Source organism: Lissotriton vulgaris, chromosome 1_1 (genome assembly GCF_964263255.1).
Source record: "Lissotriton vulgaris chromosome 1_1, aLisVul1.2, whole genome shotgun sequence".
Lineage (NCBI taxonomy): Eukaryota > Metazoa > Chordata > Amphibia > Caudata > Salamandridae > Lissotriton > Lissotriton vulgaris.
The window spans coordinates 64826214-64843485 of record NC_141685.1 but is presented as its reverse complement, the minus strand read 5'-3'; the positions used below and the strand labels follow the sequence as shown (position 1 = coordinate 64843485).

The window sequence follows — 17272 nt, the reverse complement described above, 5'->3', positions numbered from 1 at the left end:
CTTGCAGCATGTGCTGTCTCTGCCACTCTTTACCCCGAATTCCGGGTGAAGAGTGGCAGAGACAGCACATGCTGCAAGAACGGAATTGTGCGCTAGAATTCATAACCAATTCCATAGCTGCACAAATCAATTTTATAATTGTCCGAATCCAGACTCATTAAAGTCAATTCTCTGGCTGCTCTGGGCAAATTTTAATATATCGCCACTTTCCACTCACTTTTCCACGATCACTACTGCCTTAACCAAAGTTAAAGCCTCCTGGCAGAGGGTGCACACAAAAGAACTGACCCAAGGATTACGCACTCACGTATTGTCTGGATAGACAGGCTTGCACTAGCGACAGGAAAGGGAGAACCAGTTGCCAAACCAGTTTTATTGGGGAATTTAGCTCCCTTGGTAGCCACACGTCTGAGTTGGGCAAAGGAGTTCTGGGTGCCAAGAAAAGGGTTCTGCCTTATTGGGAGTGGATAGAATGGTGCACCCTAAGGCAGCCTGCTGTGCTCTGCTATTGAAGAAGTTGTTTTCCGGGCCCCGCCGAGGCAAGAGACTCGAAGGAGCAGCTGGCAGACCTGCTGTTCACACCATAGTGACACAACAGTTAAAGAAGTTTGCTAAAGGCGAGTGAGAGCCCTGATCGCTGTTCCTCATCGCTGTGCAGGACCAAGTACCAGGACCAGGCTGTCAGAAGTTGCATCTGAGTCTGCTGGACCTGGGAAGGTTGCCGGAGAAGCCACAGCCCAGGGAAGGATTTGGCTGTGGCAGTGACACAGAACAGCTGACAGTTCATGGCACTGGACTTCTTCCAGGCCCGAGAAGACCTCAAGGGACATTGACCCGTGTAGCCAGGATCACCTCACCAAACCTGCAGACCAGGGAGCAGCTGCAAGAAGACCTCCTTCGGCCACATCGTTTCCACACCACCCTTGAGCATTTTCAGCATGTTGTATCCTTCGCATCAGAACCACTGCCTTAGGAATCGATTGCAACGCGGATAAAGTGCCTGGAACTGTTGTAAGACTGCTTCTTCTGTGGAGGGAACGGTTTCTGAGGGCCTTGCGGGTCCCCCTGACTGGCTCCCTGCTGAAGTCGGTTGCCCAAAGCAACTCTAACTGACCGTATTACAACTAGCCCAACATTTTGGTGAAAATAATTCTAATTGCCAAATTTGTTAAATTTGTCATTGCTTATTTGCCGTTAAGTGAAATTTTCTGATTTACTATACCTTGTAAATTCCAGATCCCTCCAGGGGATATTTTTCATTGTGGTTCTAGAAATATATTTAAAAAAAATATTTAAAATATAAAAATATTATTTCTTCTGCAATTGTTTTGATGGTTTCTAAAATGCTTCACACTTGTAGCTTTGTGTAAGTCTTGCTGTTAAGAGCCACAGCCACCAAGGGTTGAGCTAATGTTTAACAAACTAAACTTACTGATCCTGAAAGGGTTTGTAGGTGTTTTACATGGTGAGGTCACAGTCACACAACCAAACCATAGAATATACCCTATTTCCTCACAACCACACACCAATATTCTTTTACAACCTTCACTCACAGCATTCCAAGCACTTTCTCAGACATACAGGGAAAGGGAGCACAGGCTACAAGACATTTAACACACCGTTTCAGACATACATGTTATGGGCACATAGGTTGCGGCAGCATTCCAAACACTGGCTCAGACATCAGTGAATGCGAGCACAGGATAAGTCACAAATTCTATATACCAGCTGAGACATACAGGTAAAGTTAGCACAGGATACAACACACATTCCAGACCACAGCTCAGACACACAGGGAATGGGAGCAAAGGATATGATACACATTCCAGACACCAGCTCAGACACATATAGAATGGGAGCACAGGATACAACACACATTCCAGACCACAGCTCAGACACATATAGAATGGGAGCAAAGGATATGATACACATTCCAGACACCAGCTCAGACACATATAGAATGGGAGCACAGGATACAACACACATTCTAGACAACAGCTCAGACATACAGGGCTTTCAAATAAATAAATAAATAATAGATGCAGTGGATACAACACACATTCATGACCCCGGATAAGACATACAGAGAATGGGAGCATACAGGATACGACACATATTCCAGATACCGGCTCAGCCATTCAGGGAATGGGAGCAGAGGATAGAACAGACCTCTCTTCATTACTAACAAAACAAAAACACAGCTATTCTATTGCATAAAAGCAACTGGAATGATCATTTACAACCACTCCATCTCCAACAAGTTTCGTTTACACATTCACCCAACGCCAATCTCTAAAACTCTGCAGGACCCATGAAGACACTAAATGACAATGTAGAAGCTGGAATAAAAATAGACCAAGACTTTATCAAGAACTTTTATATACGTGTACACAGGGACCATAGGCTAAACAACTCAGTTTGCAGAAATCCAGTGTGGTCTTTTATTGTTATAAACCACAAAGGCCATTTTAATATACATCCAATGAACATACACAGTCACAAGGAACATTTCTACATATCATGCACAATTGCATCTTATGCTGTTTATCAGGAGAATAGTGCAGCATGATTATCAAGAACATAACCAGTCAGAGAAAGGCAATTGCTTGTGCCACCGGCATGCTACGAGATGGTGGCCTTTGTGATTTCCACAATGCACAATCATTCAAACCTGTACTTTCCAAAGTATTTTAAAAATAGCATATTGTGCCACATTCTTTTATCCAATCAGGGAGGAATGTTAAACACAGCGTATATATGGTGCGACACTGATCGCTGCTGCTAGACTGTTTAAATGCTGTGTGTTATACGTTTAATTTTCTGAACTAGCCTTGCGCAAATGCTGTTTATAACAAAAGGGTACATGGGTTCACAGAAGGTCGCTTGCCTTTTGCACACGTTCTGCATGTCCTGCCATCATTGAGTATCACAGAGCAAGTCATTAGCAAAATGGACTCCTAACCAAATCAAAATGGATTTTTACATTGTCTTTATTTACTCAATAAAGCTTTTCAAACTTAAAAAAAAAATGGAGTCCACAACAACAAATGGCATTTGTATAAAATGTGTGACAGACTAAAACATAAGGCTCAACACACCTCATATCAAACAAAGAAACAAGAAAACTAGGTTGTTACTACCTGGCAGGTCCAGTTAGGGCTCCATTCCTCACCAATTGTGCCTATCCCCCAGCTGCCACTGCAGACCACACACCAACATCCCACTACACCAGTCTCCGTATTCCAGTCTTAGCTTTCAGACACCAGCTCAGACACACAGGGAAAGGCAGCACACCGGATACTACAGTCTCCTCAGACAAGATACAGGGGTGTGAGCAATACACTTCTACTGTCTGGGAACAAAGACCTCGCAATTCCATCTTGTGCAAGACCAGGAGCATTCAAGACGGATACCAGTGTACTCCATTCCTCTGGCTCACTCACAAACAGCATTCATGTGCTACACTGGGGACATCAACAGCACATTTAATACACTAACCTTGTTAGCATGAAGGACTGGGTAACCACAAAGAAGAGGAACTTTACAGGGGTGAGCTAATAGGCCTTGGAATGCAATCTGCCTTCTCTGCATGATCACCCGGATTCTTTTCACCTTTTGCCGGACTCTATATCTTTGTTGGATTTAGAACTCTGCACAATACCCTCATCACCAGCATGCTCCCCCTTGAACCCTGGTTAAATTGGCTTATTCCCAAGTGGCACATTTAACTTTCCTGTAAGTCACTAGTGTGTGATGTAGAAAACTACATATGGGGCCTGGAAGGTAAGTGGCATGTGTGGACTGGAGCACCCATTGTGCCATCTACTAGCATGGCAGTGAACATCGCTACAGGCCTATGCCATGGAACCTGACTGCTGGAGTGTAAACCTGCAGCGCCACCTGGAGCTATTGATTTGACAGCTCAGTATCAAATGCTGCTTGGCAGGTCTGTTGTACTATCTGTAACACTCGGAGTGCACTTAAAAGTGAGAGAAGAGGATGCCCAGACAATTTCTGTGGAGCCCCTGCTTGGTTGCTGAAGACCTCTGCTTTTTGTACTACCGGACTTCTGTCTCTAGGTTTGTTGTGGGTACAGTGCCTGCTTTAAACTGGATTTTAGTGTTTACATGTGGGAAGACACTAGAATTACCACAGTAAATTCTCCAGTCACACCCCCACACCCCTGGTTTAGGCTGAAGACTTTTGGAATCTTGAAAATACTTTGACACATGGCATTTTAGGCTGGTCTTAAGTGCACAAACATGAAATACTGAAAACGTGGGTAGTGTAGGCCCGGGAATGATTTCAAATGAATTAAAAATTAAAGATTTTGTTTGTTCTGAATCTTAATTACACCCCAACAGACTGTGGACACTTCAATTATCTTTAAGGTTGTGTCTCCTCTGGAAAGTGAACTATGGTTTACTACAACAGAGCAAAATCTGGATTCCGCAGCAACCACAGCACCAAGACCATCCTCCTAGCTGCCACGGACGACATCTATACCCTCTTCAACCTGGGCCACACGGCTGCCCTCATCCTACTAAACCTCTCAGCAGCCTTCAACACCGTCTCCCACCGCACACTAACTGCCATACTCCACAAAGTTGGTATCCGGGGACTGCCATCGACTAGATCTGCTCCTTCCTCACTGGCTGAAGCCAAAGAATCTGACACCTGCCCTTTAGTTTCCGAACCCACAGATATCAGCTGCGGAGTATCCCAAGGATCGTCACTCAGCCCCATGGTTTTCAACCTCTACATGGCCCCTCTCGCCACCATCGTCAGAAAACACGGACTCCACATTGTATCTTATGCCAATGACACCCAGCTCATCCTCTCAACGAACATGACAGCATCAGACACATCTTCACAGAAGGTATGAAAGACCTCGCCTCCTAGATGAGCAACAACTGCCTCAAGCTCTACTCAGAGAAAATGGAAGTCCTCGTCCTCAAATCCACCCGCTCTGCATGGGACAACACCTGGTGGCCCACCGCCTTTTGCAACCCTCCCACACCCACAGACCAAGCTTGCAACCTCTGCATTATACTCAACTCCACCCTCCCCATGAACCGACAGATTAATGCCGTATCTTCTTAATGCTTCAACACCCTCTGCTTCCTCCGCAAGACCTTCAAATGGATCCCCCCGAATCCAGAAAGATCACCACCCACGCACTCATAACCAGCAGACTACGCAATGGGAACACCCTCTATGCCAGAATAAACAAATCTCTACTCCTCAAACTCCAGACAATCCAGAACGCCTTAGCTAGACTGGTCCTCGGCCTCCCACGACAACACCACATCACCCAGCACCTAGGAGCACTCCACTGGGTCCCCGTCGAAAAGAGAGTGACCTTCAAGCTCCTCACTCATGCCTCCAAATCCCTCCAAAACATTGGACCCAATACCTCAACTAAAGAATCTCCTTCTACGCACCCAAGAGGAGCCACTTCTCTGCCGAGCTTGCCCTGCCGAAATCCCACAGATCCGCAAAGCCAGAGCGGTGGGTGATCCTTTCCTACATCGCAGCCAAGATCTGGAACAAACTCCCACTCAGCATCAGACTAACCCCCACACTGTAAGCATTCAGGAAGAGCCTCAAGACTTGGTTCTTCAGGTGAGACGACACTGCTCGACCCCCACTCACCCCCAACCCAGCGCCTTGACACCCTCATGGGTGAGTAGTGCGCTTCACAAACCCCTGATTGATTGACTGACTTCCTGGCCCCCTCTTGTCGCCATTGTGAAGTATTTCACCTCACTGACAGTCGCCTCCAACTCGATCACTCCCTTGCAAGATCTCTGCAACTATCCCTCTTATTTCCTCAACTACACAATCACTGCCATTCACAGCAACTTCAATAAGCAACTAGACCCCAAAGTACTCACTAAATACCTCCCCACCCTAATCAAAGAACCAATGCTACCCACATTTCCCATCATCACCCAAGAAGAAACCACCGCTACCATGAATTCAATCAACCCAGGGACCCCATATGCCCCCTGCCCCACAACTCCTACTATATAGGACTGCAACCCATCAGCACCATGCTCACACCCATTCTGTATGCCTCCTTCTCTTCCGTGACGTTACCGGAGACTTGGAAACATGCAACTGTCTTTCCATTGCACAGGAAACCCTCTGCAGAGCCTTTAACTCTCGCCATCTACAGACCAATCTTCCTACTACCATTACCAGTCAAGGTCTTAGAGAAAACCCTCAACAGAAGTCTCAGCGAATACCTCAAAGACCAGCAACTCCTTGACACCACTCAGTCTGGTTCCAATGCTCCCAGTAAACCATTTCATGCATTTACTCCCGTTTCTGTGTGGTAGATCAAATTAAAAGGAGGTAGATGTGATCATTAAGCCTGCTCCTCAACACCACTCAGTCTGGTTCCAAAGTCTACACAACTTTGGAGTCCAAAGACACACACTCCGATGGATGTTCTCCTTCCAGACTGGAATGAGCCAGAGTGTCAGCATGGCACTATACTTCTTGGACGTCCATAACCTCATCTGCAGGGTTCCGCACGGATCCTCCATGAGCCAGACTCTCTTCAACGTATACATGATCCCTCTAGCCAGCATCATCTCACGACATCAACATCCTCTCCTACTTCCAACTCATTCTCTCCCTTATGGACAAGATGCCCGTCCAGTCCCCAATCAATGTCTGCATGATTGAAATCGTCCACTGGATGGAGACTATCTGTCTGAAGCCGAACACTGACAAGACCGAAATTGTGATCTTCAGGGAGAGCACTTCACCCTGGGATTCCACCCAGTAGCCAACAGAGCTAGGACCAACAACGCCAAGCACCTCAGGATCATCATCGACACCAGACTCGACATGACTTGTTGTGTGTCAATTTATATTCCGTATGAATTTCCCGATTCATGCCCTTATATAGGTACAATTCACATTGCCCTTATTTAGGCATATAAATCCAGCCCTTATTTATGCATTGCTCATGCTAACCAAATACAGGCATGGCTACTTACATCCGTTCATCTACGTTACAATGAGTTCTTGGAAAAACAGACTCTTAAGCCTTTAGGACTTCCCCTTGCTTGGATATTGATTTCTCCAAGAACTCATTTATTATTTTTATTTTATTTTTTTATAAATTCTTTTTATTAAAGCAAGAGTAAACATTGTATTGAGCATGGTCAAGCAAGGGGAACTTACAAGCTCGAATCTTTATACATATACAGCGCAAGCAGTAGTATACATGCATTCAGGGCAATTCATTGCAGTTCGTTCACATTACAGGTGGGTCATCAATCTGGGCAATTTGAGGGGGATCACAAATGGTGCCTCTATACTCGTTCCATTTAGACCATATTTCTATCCACTTCCGCGGGCACCCCCGTGCTACGTACACTGTTTTTTCCTCAGCGCATGCACCAGTCCATATCAGTTTTCCATAGGCCCACTCTAGGGGGTCGAACCGCTCCCCACCGCCTAGCTATGTTTCTCTTGGCAATGGCATATCCAAGCGCAACCCATATCTTTCCCTGGGGGGGGGGGGGGGGCAGGTCAGTTGGCTCCCACACGTTTAATAGGCACCTCTTTGCTTCTAGTCTGAGCTCCACTCCCCACACCTCCTGCATACAGCGGGTCACCCGGGTCCAGTAGTTCCTCAGTAGAGGGCATTCCCACAGCACATGAAAGTAGGTCCCCAGGTCTCCACATCCCCGCCTGCAGCTCCCATCCTCACTACGGCCCACCCGCTGTAGTCTGGTACAGGAGAGATACACGGGATGCATGATTTTAAGCTGGATGAGCCTGAGTCTGGCCGATATGGCCACCTCCTCGTCTATCTCGAGCCTGTCAGCTTCCCATCTCCCCTTAAGGGGGAGCAATATGTCCGGGGAGTTGTTGATTTTCGTATGTAAGTGATATAGCGTGTTCGGCGAGATGGCCATCTAGGAGCCTGTCCTCTAGTGGGGAGGAGTCAGGGGGCCGTGTTCCCACAGGGATGTTGGCCCGGAGGGAGTGCCTAACCTGGATGTACCTGAAGTGTTCCGTGGGTGCTAGTTCGTAGGTGCTTTGGAGCGCGGCAAAGGGGATCACCCATCCGGACCCCACAAGTCTCGAATGTGGGAGATGCCTATGAGGTCCCAGTTACGGAACCCTTTGGTCCAGCCGAGTGTTCCGAGTCTCTCCGAGACCCACAGGGGGGTCGCCATTGTTAGGGTGTCAGATCATCCAAGCCTGCGCTGTACTATGTGCCATAGTTGCACCGAGTGTTGCGTGGGACCTGTTAGTTGGTATCTTCCTGGCTTCGAGTTAAGCGCTGCTTCGAAGTTTCCGCCAGGCAGCTGCCAACGGTCCATCCCAAACCCAGCGATGTTCCCGTCACTGTATGTGCCCTGATTGATGGCTGAGAGGTGAGCTGTCCAATAGTACTTGCGGATGTCTGGGAGAGCTATGCCTCCATCATACCATCCCAGAGTAAGTTTTTGTAGGGATATGCGAGGTATCCCCGACCAGAGCAGTTCCCTTTGTGCGGCCTCAATGGACTTAAAGTAGGAGTGCGGGACAAGGTCTGGGTAATTTTGCAGGGCGTACAGGAACCTCGGCAGGGCCATCATCTTGATGAGTGCCGCTCGCCCCAGGAGAGATAGCGGGAGCTTCCGCCAAGTGGCCACATCCCTTTTTAATCGTTGCAGAGGTGGGAGTTGAGGTACTGGGTTTTTAGGAACCGGCACAGAACCGGTAACCCAGCGGTGCCAGGGCACACCCAGAGACCTCGGGTTCTTTCCTGATCCAGACCACAGAAACTCAGAGTCTTCTAGGTGAAGTCAAAGATTGATTTATTGGTTGCAACCAAGGTAACAAGTATCCTAGAAATACACCACACGGGGAGAATATTCTCAGGAGACTGCTCGCCTTCACAAAGTCAGGCTTCTCTTCTTATACAAAGTTTCTAGCTTCAGGCGAACATTCTTCGCATTTGTAGTATGTTATTTACAGTTATTGGTTTACAAGAAAAAACAGAGTCATGATGACATGTACATATTTCACGTCGTGCTGGCCACAACAAATCACTCGGCAAGGCCTAACATTTCATCAGATATCGCTGGACCCTCAATAAAACGGGCACCTCCCCATCATAAAGTAAGTGAAGCAAAAAAGAGTGGAGATAGATGTGAGCGAGATACGGCAGGTGTGCGCGCTGAAATGGTTTTATGGTTTGTTGAGCCTTGATGATATCTTGTTCGGCCACTGGGAGGGGAGCTGACCTAACGAGTTCGGCCTGGGGCAATGGTTCCAACTTGTACAGGTCATAGGAAAGTCGATTAAGGTGTACGTGTCCTTGTGGGATCGGATTCAGCTGGATTAAGGCCTATGTAAAGGGCAACACGCCAAATGGCGGCTATATACAAAATGGAAGCCAAGGGTTCAGGATATCAATGATGATTTCGAGGTGAAATCATCACCTGAATGCGACGAAAATGCTTGTACATACTGTACTCGCCATTCTCGGTCTTTTGACACTAAATTTGTCGTATTACAACAAAGTTTTCATTCCTAAGACTGGGATGGGTATACAAGTTCGGATTTTCAGTACCACAAACCCTCCTTTTGCCCTTACATAGGCAATTAATCTATCCTCATGTTAGTCTGAGTCCAGATCTATATTCTTAAAGTCATTGAGATGTTGCTGTAGCATCATCCTAGTACTTAGTCCATCTCTTGACACAGGCTTCCTTATACATGATGTAGCACAGATGCCACATATTGCAGGAGCGCACTGTATGCACAGACAGAACAGGAAAAGGATGGCCAAGATTATCCCAATGACCATTAGAATTTTCCAACCCCAGCCAGATATCAGATCCCAAAACCACCCCATTAGGGACCAATCTCCTTTATCCACATGAATAGATTCGGAAATCTTATGCAGTTTGGAGATGGCCTGGTACACTGTTGGAGCGTTATCTGGGATAAAAACGCAGCAGCTCGATTGGATCAATCTACATACCCCACCTCGGTCTGCAAGTATGACATCTAAAGCGACCCTGTTCTGAAGGGTCATAAGACAATCCGACTGGAGCTCAGCAGTCAAGTTACTAAGGGCACCGGCAGTTTCAATTACGGTGGACTCAACTACCCTTGTCAATTGCCTTATGTTCCTGCTGTTTACCATGGGTCCCCAGAACGGCAGAAAACCTCTTGCAAATTCCCCAAATTCTTGACCTGCAGTATCTTCTTTACTCAAGACACCTCTAACTACCCTTGTCCTGTGGTAATCCGCCGCTGCTGTGTAGGTGGGAGGCAACAGGAACAAAACAAAACATGAGCCCGAGAAGTCAGGGGGCAACCATGTATAGGCTCTATCATGACAGATGAAATAAGTACCCTTAGCTGCTAAAAACGCAGGGGAAGTCTGAGAACCAAAAACATACGTTTCTGTACAGACACTTTTCCCTAACTGAGCTCTGGAATTGAAATGAAATGAAATGAAAAATTGCATTTGTATAGCGCATAACTGCCCTGAGGCCTCGCAGCGCTTGAAGATTAAATGGTTTAGCGCAGGCTCACGGCAGGTCAACAGGATTTTGCAAACAAATGCGTTTTCAAGGCCTTTCTAAAAGACAGGAGGTTGCTATTTCCTCGGATGGCGAAGGGGAGGGCGTTCCAGAGTCTGGCCGCCGAGTGGGAAAAAGAGCGGCCGCCCCAACGGGCTTTATTGATCTTAGAGGAGGTAGCCAGCTGCAGGGTGCCAGACCGAAGGGAGCGTGCTGGAACATAGGGCGTAACCAGAGGGTGCAGAATCGCTGGGCCTACACGATGGAAGGATTTGTGCAAAATGCACAAAGCCTTGAACTGCACTCTGGCAGCCATTGGGAGCCAATGAAGGTCCTTCAGAGCCTTCCTCGCCGACTGCCGACGGGGCAGATTAAACAGTAGGCGGGCCGCACTATTTTGTATGACCTGAAGCTTCTGAAGTACCGAGGCCGGTGCTCCCAGATAGAGAGCATTCCCATAATCCAGGCGAGAGAGAATCAGGGCCTGGACCATGATCCTCCTCGCCTGGAAAGGGAGCAAAGGGAGCACCCGCCGGAGCATCCTCATTAGTCCAAAGCAAGTGGCGGCAGTCTTAGTAGCCTGGACCGAGAAATCAAGGGTGGTGTCAAGCCAGATCCCGAGGCTCTTTATCTGGGACCTAGGGGCAGGGGGGAGCGCCAAGACATGGTGGCCAGACGGGTGCAAGAACAGACGGGGAGGAATTTCCGAGGAGAATGATGTCTGTCTTCTCCCCGTTAAGTTTCAGACAAGAGGCTTGCAATCAATCTGGCAACAGCCTCTAGACAGGGGCCTAAGGTGTTGGATGATCCATCTGCGTGGTCTAGAGAGACCACCAGCTGCGTATCATCCGCATAGGTGACAATACGCACACCAAAGGGATGGACTATCCTGTCCAGGGGTTCCATGTAGGCGTTAAAAAGGGTCGGGCTCAGGGAGGAGCCCTGAGGGACCCCACACCTGAGAGGGTGTTTGGGAGAGACTATCTCACCCTCGAAGACCTGGAAAAAACGCTCGCTCAAAAAGGAGGCAAGCCAATCTAGGGCCGCGCCCGACACGCCCATGCCAGCCAGTCGATGTAATAGCGTGGCATGGTTCACCGTGTCGAACGCGGCGCTAAGATCTAGCAAGATAATGGCCACCTTTCCTCCCTGATCAAGAGTCGCTCTTGCTTCCTCTGTAACCGCTAACATAGCGGTTTCCGTGCCATGTTGAGGACGAAATCCTGTCTGGGAGGCACGCAACAGACAGTTGGACTCCAGATAGTCTGTTAAGATATTGTTGACATGCCTCTCCAGCAGTTTACTCAACCAGGGGAGCAACGAAATGGGGCGGTAGTTGGACAGGTTACTCTGATCCAGGGTGGGCTTTTTGAGAAGTGCCCTCACCATGGCACATTTCCAGGAGAGTGGGACCGATTTGGACACAATGGAAGTATTTAAGGTTTCCAAGATGACAGGACGAATAACGTCCAAGGCCTTGACAAGAATCCGGGGGGGTGCCGGGTCATTGGGTGACCCGGAAGTAACTTTGGAGATTAGTCTATCCAGACTACAGGCATCAAGGAGCGGAATTGTGTCCAGCTTACAGGGAGCCAGAGAGTCAGCTGGTTTATGTGGGACAGAGCGGGCGTTGACCATAGAGTTGCTAAAGGAAGAGTATATGGTCAAAATTTTCTTAGAGAAGAAGGCAGCCAGCTCATTGAGCGGTCTTGTGCACCTTCGGCAGTGGGACGCTCAGCCGGGGGTGAAATAAGGGACTTAGCGATCCTAAAGATTTCCCTAGGCGCGTTGGCTGCTGCATTAATTTTCCCTTCATAGAAGAAGGCTTGCGCCATTTTAATCTCTAATTTGTAGAGCTTCATTGCAGACCTATAATCATCCTTCCTAGATGGAGAATGGTCCTTCCTCCATGCTCTCTCTAGTTTGCGGCAGTCAAGTTTTAATAACCTTAGAGCAGGAGTGTACCAAGGTGCAACTTTAGGTCTTCTAATAAGTTTACAAGGGCGTTTGGGAAGAACTCGGTCTAGGGTGCTGGAAATCCAGTGATCAAAGTCGTTAGAAGCAGAGGCAGGAGTCATAGCCTTCCTCGGGGGATCTTGGATGAGAGCAGTTGTCCAGTCGGTGAGGGGAAGAGAGGACCATTTCCTGCCCAAATACTTGGTAGGAGCATCACAAGGGGAAGAGGAGTTGGAAAGCCAGGTGAACGGTATCAAAAAGTGATCGGTCCAAGGCAGTGGAACAGGGGACTCTACATTAAGGTTGGTGTTACTGTATATGTGATCAAGAAGATGTCCCTTCTTGTGGGTCACCTGATGGCCTCTCTGGCAGAGGTCTAACGCTTGCATGTTGATCCGAAAGTTATTAGCTGACGTATCATGGGGGTCATCTAAGTGGATGTTAAAATCCCCAAGCAAGGTGAAGTTAGATGAGGTCAAAACTGCGTTGGCAGTGAGGTCCGTGATTTGCGTAATAAAATTGTTAAGGGAACCCGGTGGGCGATAGAGTAAAATACCGGAAAAGGTGGTGGTGGGGGAAAAATCAAGTGCAAAGTGTAAGCTCTCACAGGTCGGCAGGGAATTGGGAGTGACCCGACACTTAAAACTATCCCTATATATGATGGCAAGACCCCCGCCTCTCCCCGACTGGCGGTCGAGGCGTTTAAGGTTATAGCCTTGAGGTGTGGCCCATATTGTAGTCGGGTCATTGTCCATCTGGAGCCAAGTTTCCGTTAAAAATAGAGCATCAAGATTGAGCTCTTCGATCAACAGGTGCAACTCTGTGAAGTGTTTAGGTAGCGACCGGCAATTGAGGAGATACAATCTCCAAATCTCTCCCGAAGGGGGAGAGTAGCTGCATGGGCGGGGGGTGCTCCATGTACAGTGCTTACAGTGATGTTCAAGATTGGCTGGGGAAAATGAGTGGCGACAGGAGGGACTGGTGGGGGGACGTAAGGAGTGTAACAACAAAGAGTTGTAGGAAATTCGATTGCCCACCATGGTGCTGGTCGACTCCCCAGGCCAGGGCCAGCGAGAAGCGTCTGGACGCGGACTGGCGCAGACTGGCTTCTCTTTGGCGCCTCTTCGGCGCGTATACGGCGCTACCGCTGCGCGGGGTAAGAAGAGGTCATATAGATTAGGTGAGGGTGGAGACTAGCCCGTCAACCTCCCCAAGATGGCTGCCCAGGATGGAACAACCAGGAAGTGGTGTCGCTTGAGCCTCCCTCCACAACAATCAGCACAGAAGCTGTGGTGGACCGGGGAGTAGCGACCAGAATGCAAGTGAGAGCTCAGAAATATATTTAAAAACACATATTAGCACAATCAATAGGTTTTTAAAAGTCTGTAAAACGAAATAGATGCTTGCAGTAATCCTAGTCACAGTCAAGCGCTAGCGCTACGATCTTCGTTGGTTAATGATCGTGCGCGAATAACTCCCGCCCTAAAATAGTGAGGGCGAGGGGGAGACTAGCCCGTCAACCTCCCCAAGATGGCTGCCCAGGATGGAACAACCAGGAAGTGGTGTCGCTTGAGCCTCCCTCCACAACAATCAGCACAGAAGCTGTGGTGGACCGGGGAGTAGCGACCAGAATGCAAGTGAGAGCTCAGAAATATATTTAAAAACACATCTTAGCACAATCAATAGGTTTTTAAAAGTCTGTAAAACGAATTCTTGCCAATACCTTGCAGGCATGGGTTGCCTTGATGGGGTACAATCCAAATCGGGGAAGATCTCTTAGCTTGCTGTTTCTCACCTAAAGTAGCTCCATATCCGGTCACGTTCCAACCTACATATGCAAATATCTCATCATCCGGAGTATCCTCATAAGAAATTACTTCCTTAATCATGTCAACTATACCTTTGACTAGGGCGCTAGTCTTGAGGTTGTCTTTTACAGAACGTAGGGGTTGGACTTCTCGTGCATATATGAACATTGTTCTGTATGCCCACACAGAACCATTATGACTGAAAGGCAGGACTAGATAAGGGATACCTTTATCCGTAGTATGGGGCATAAGGCCGCAAACCCAACAGTTAGTTGTGTTCATTACTAGTTGGTGTTGGTGCAAGAGCTGAACAAAGGAGTTATTGATGAACTCTATCGTTCTATTGGATTCATGGTCAGGAAGGGGGTGGAAAGAATGAGAGGAAACAGTAGGAGGAGGAGGTGTAGGGGATGTAGTGGCCGTAAGTGTTACACGAAAGGAGAATAAAACATATCCTATTAAAAACGTCATCACACTGAATAGCATAAAAATGCACAATATTAAAAAACTTTTCTTTGTCATCACTTTACATAATTTGTGTTTAAAGTTCGTTGGTTTGGCAGGTCTCTCCATCTCGGAAAACTCCATCCTCTCTAGAGTGCTGCCCGCGGTGGGAGGTTGATTCTGCTAAGGGATGCTTCTGTCAGTCTAGGGCAACTCCCTTGGACCAACCAGAACTACCGACCTAACGTCGTTAGCTGCACTCCAAAGACTTTTAATTAACCGCGGCCCTAGCAGCGGAACCCGGATGGCGGTTCAAAAAACAAAAATAAGCAAGTTTCTCAGATGGGAGAGCTGCGCTTTTCAAAAATAGTACTTGGAGGGAAAAAGAAAATTTTGTTTATTTGTCCATAGGTCTTGGTCTCAAATTATAACGTTTTCTTCCTGGTACTGTTTGATCCTGAACAAGAGTTCAGGCTCCAAAGTGTTCAATCGCTTTGACGGTGGCACAGCTTCTTGCAAAATGTTCTCGTTTTCACATTCAGAGTTAGTTCCTTTCACTCATGCATCACTGAAAGGCAGAAGCTTTGGCACGGTGCCAGTCTCTGAGTCAGCGACACCTTTCTGGACCCACTGGTCATATGGCAGGGGCAAAGGGATCCTTTTGCAGTGGCCCCCGGGGATCCAGTGCTTCCTCCCCTCCACTCGAACCGCTGATCTTGTGGAGACGAGGTGCGGTCCGGTCCACCTGGGCTGGTCGTTTTTCGTCCTCTGAAAATTCCTCACAAGGACCCAGGATCCAGGGTTGATTGCATGGCCTGGAGTTTCAGAGACCGGAGGCAGGGTGTCGTTGACCTGTTGATGCAAAACACGTAATTTAGCCGTCAATTCATACAGGTAATCAAGCAAAACAGGGTGTTCTAGTTCGCTAAACTTTTTGGGCCTAGGCACTCCCCATATGTTGGCCGGGCGGCCAAAGACTATTTCGTAGGGGCTAAGTTTCACTCGCGAATGCACAGTCATTCTGGTGGATAGGAGTGCTAAGGGTAGAGCATCAGGCCATTTAAGACCTGTGCTCGCTTGGATTTTGGCCAGTTTTAACTTAAGCGTGCCATTGTAACATTCTACTAATCCAGCTGATTGGGGGTGATTTGCAGCGTGGAACTTCTGCCGAATACCTAGCCCTTCGCATACATTCTTCATCACACGGCCCACAAATTCACTCCCGTTAGCACTCCAGATCATTCTAGGCATTCCAAATCTAGGGAAGAACTCTTTTACAAGGGCTTTCGCTGTGGACAAGGCAGTATTGTCTTTTAGGGGATATGCTTCTACCCATCTTGAGAAGACACACACAACAACGAGCACGTATTTTAAATTGTTGCACCTTTCCATGTGGATGAAATCTAGCTGCAAAACATCGAACGAATACGTAGGAGGCGCAAAATGACCAGCTGGAGTTGGGGTTCCCTTTCCTGGATTGTGTTGGAGACACACCATGCAATTCTTGACGACATTCTCTGCACACTTGGGAATCCCCGAATTTTGCCATACTGGGGCCAACAACTTGCAAATTCCTTTCACGCTGATATGAGCCATTCCATGAGCCATTGTAACCACTGCAAGCACGTACGCATCGGGTAACAACCATCTCTGGTGCTCAGACAATTCAATCCAACAACCATTCGCATCCATTTTACCCATACTTTCTTTCCACATGCTCAACTCTTTCTCTGTAGCCTCAGCTTGAATGGATTTCACACTCTCTATCGTGTCTTCACACATTCCAACATCACCAACCCATCTTGCAGGTCCTGCAACATACATTCGGCTCATCACATTCCTTGCAGTTTCTTACGCGATTTCATCAGCAAATGCATTTCCACGACCAACATCATCAGTCACCTTTTTGTGAGCACTACATTTCACAATCGCTACTTGTAGGGGCAAGGTCAGTGATTTAAGAAGCTCATTCACCAACTGACCATGCTGAATCTTAGCTCCATGCGAAGTCAGGAACCCACGTTCTTTCCACAATCGTCCAAAACTGTGAGCCACACCAAAAGCATACTGGCTGTCGGTGTAGACAGTCACTTTCATTCCTTCTGACAACACACATGCTCTCGTGAGTGCAATTAATTCTGCTGCCTGAGCTGAATTATGTGGAATACGTGCAGTTTCAACAATTGTATGCAAAGTCGTGACAGCATATGCTGCAGTCGTGTCACCATTCGGGAGCTTGAAACATGAACCATCCACCCACAATGTACCATCACATTCAGCAAGAGGAGTATCTAGGAGATCTACTCTCCCTTTTGTTTCTTCTTCTGTCTTAAGGAAACAATCATGCTGTTCTGAAGGATCTGATTCTTCTATGATTGGCAACAACGTGGCCGGGTTTAATGTGCTACATCTTTTTATGTGCACATGGCTCGCTAGCAAGGTCAATTCGTAACCTGACAATCGAGCACTAGTTAAGTGCTGTGTCCTGGTTCTATTTAACAATATGTCTACTGC

At 47.6% G+C, this 17272-nt stretch overlaps 1 protein-coding gene and 1 pseudogene across 2 annotated transcripts in view; both read right to left on the bottom strand.

Annotated features, from left to right (window-relative positions):
- Nucleotides 1-17272, bottom strand: part of LOC147737302 (uncharacterized) — a 246203-nt pseudogene that overhangs the window by 149900 nt on the left and 79031 nt on the right. The window lies entirely within an intron of this gene.
- LOC147737303 (endogenous retrovirus group PABLB member 1 Env polyprotein-like) lies at nucleotides 9638-14902 on the bottom strand. Its single transcript, XM_086924999.1, has 2 exons — nucleotides 14214-14902; nucleotides 9638-10460 (listed from the first exon to the last, which is right to left on the bottom strand). Exons 1-2 carry the CDS (start codon nucleotides 14900-14902, stop codon nucleotides 9638-9640), a joined length of 1512 nt encoding a protein of 503 aa, XP_086781125.1.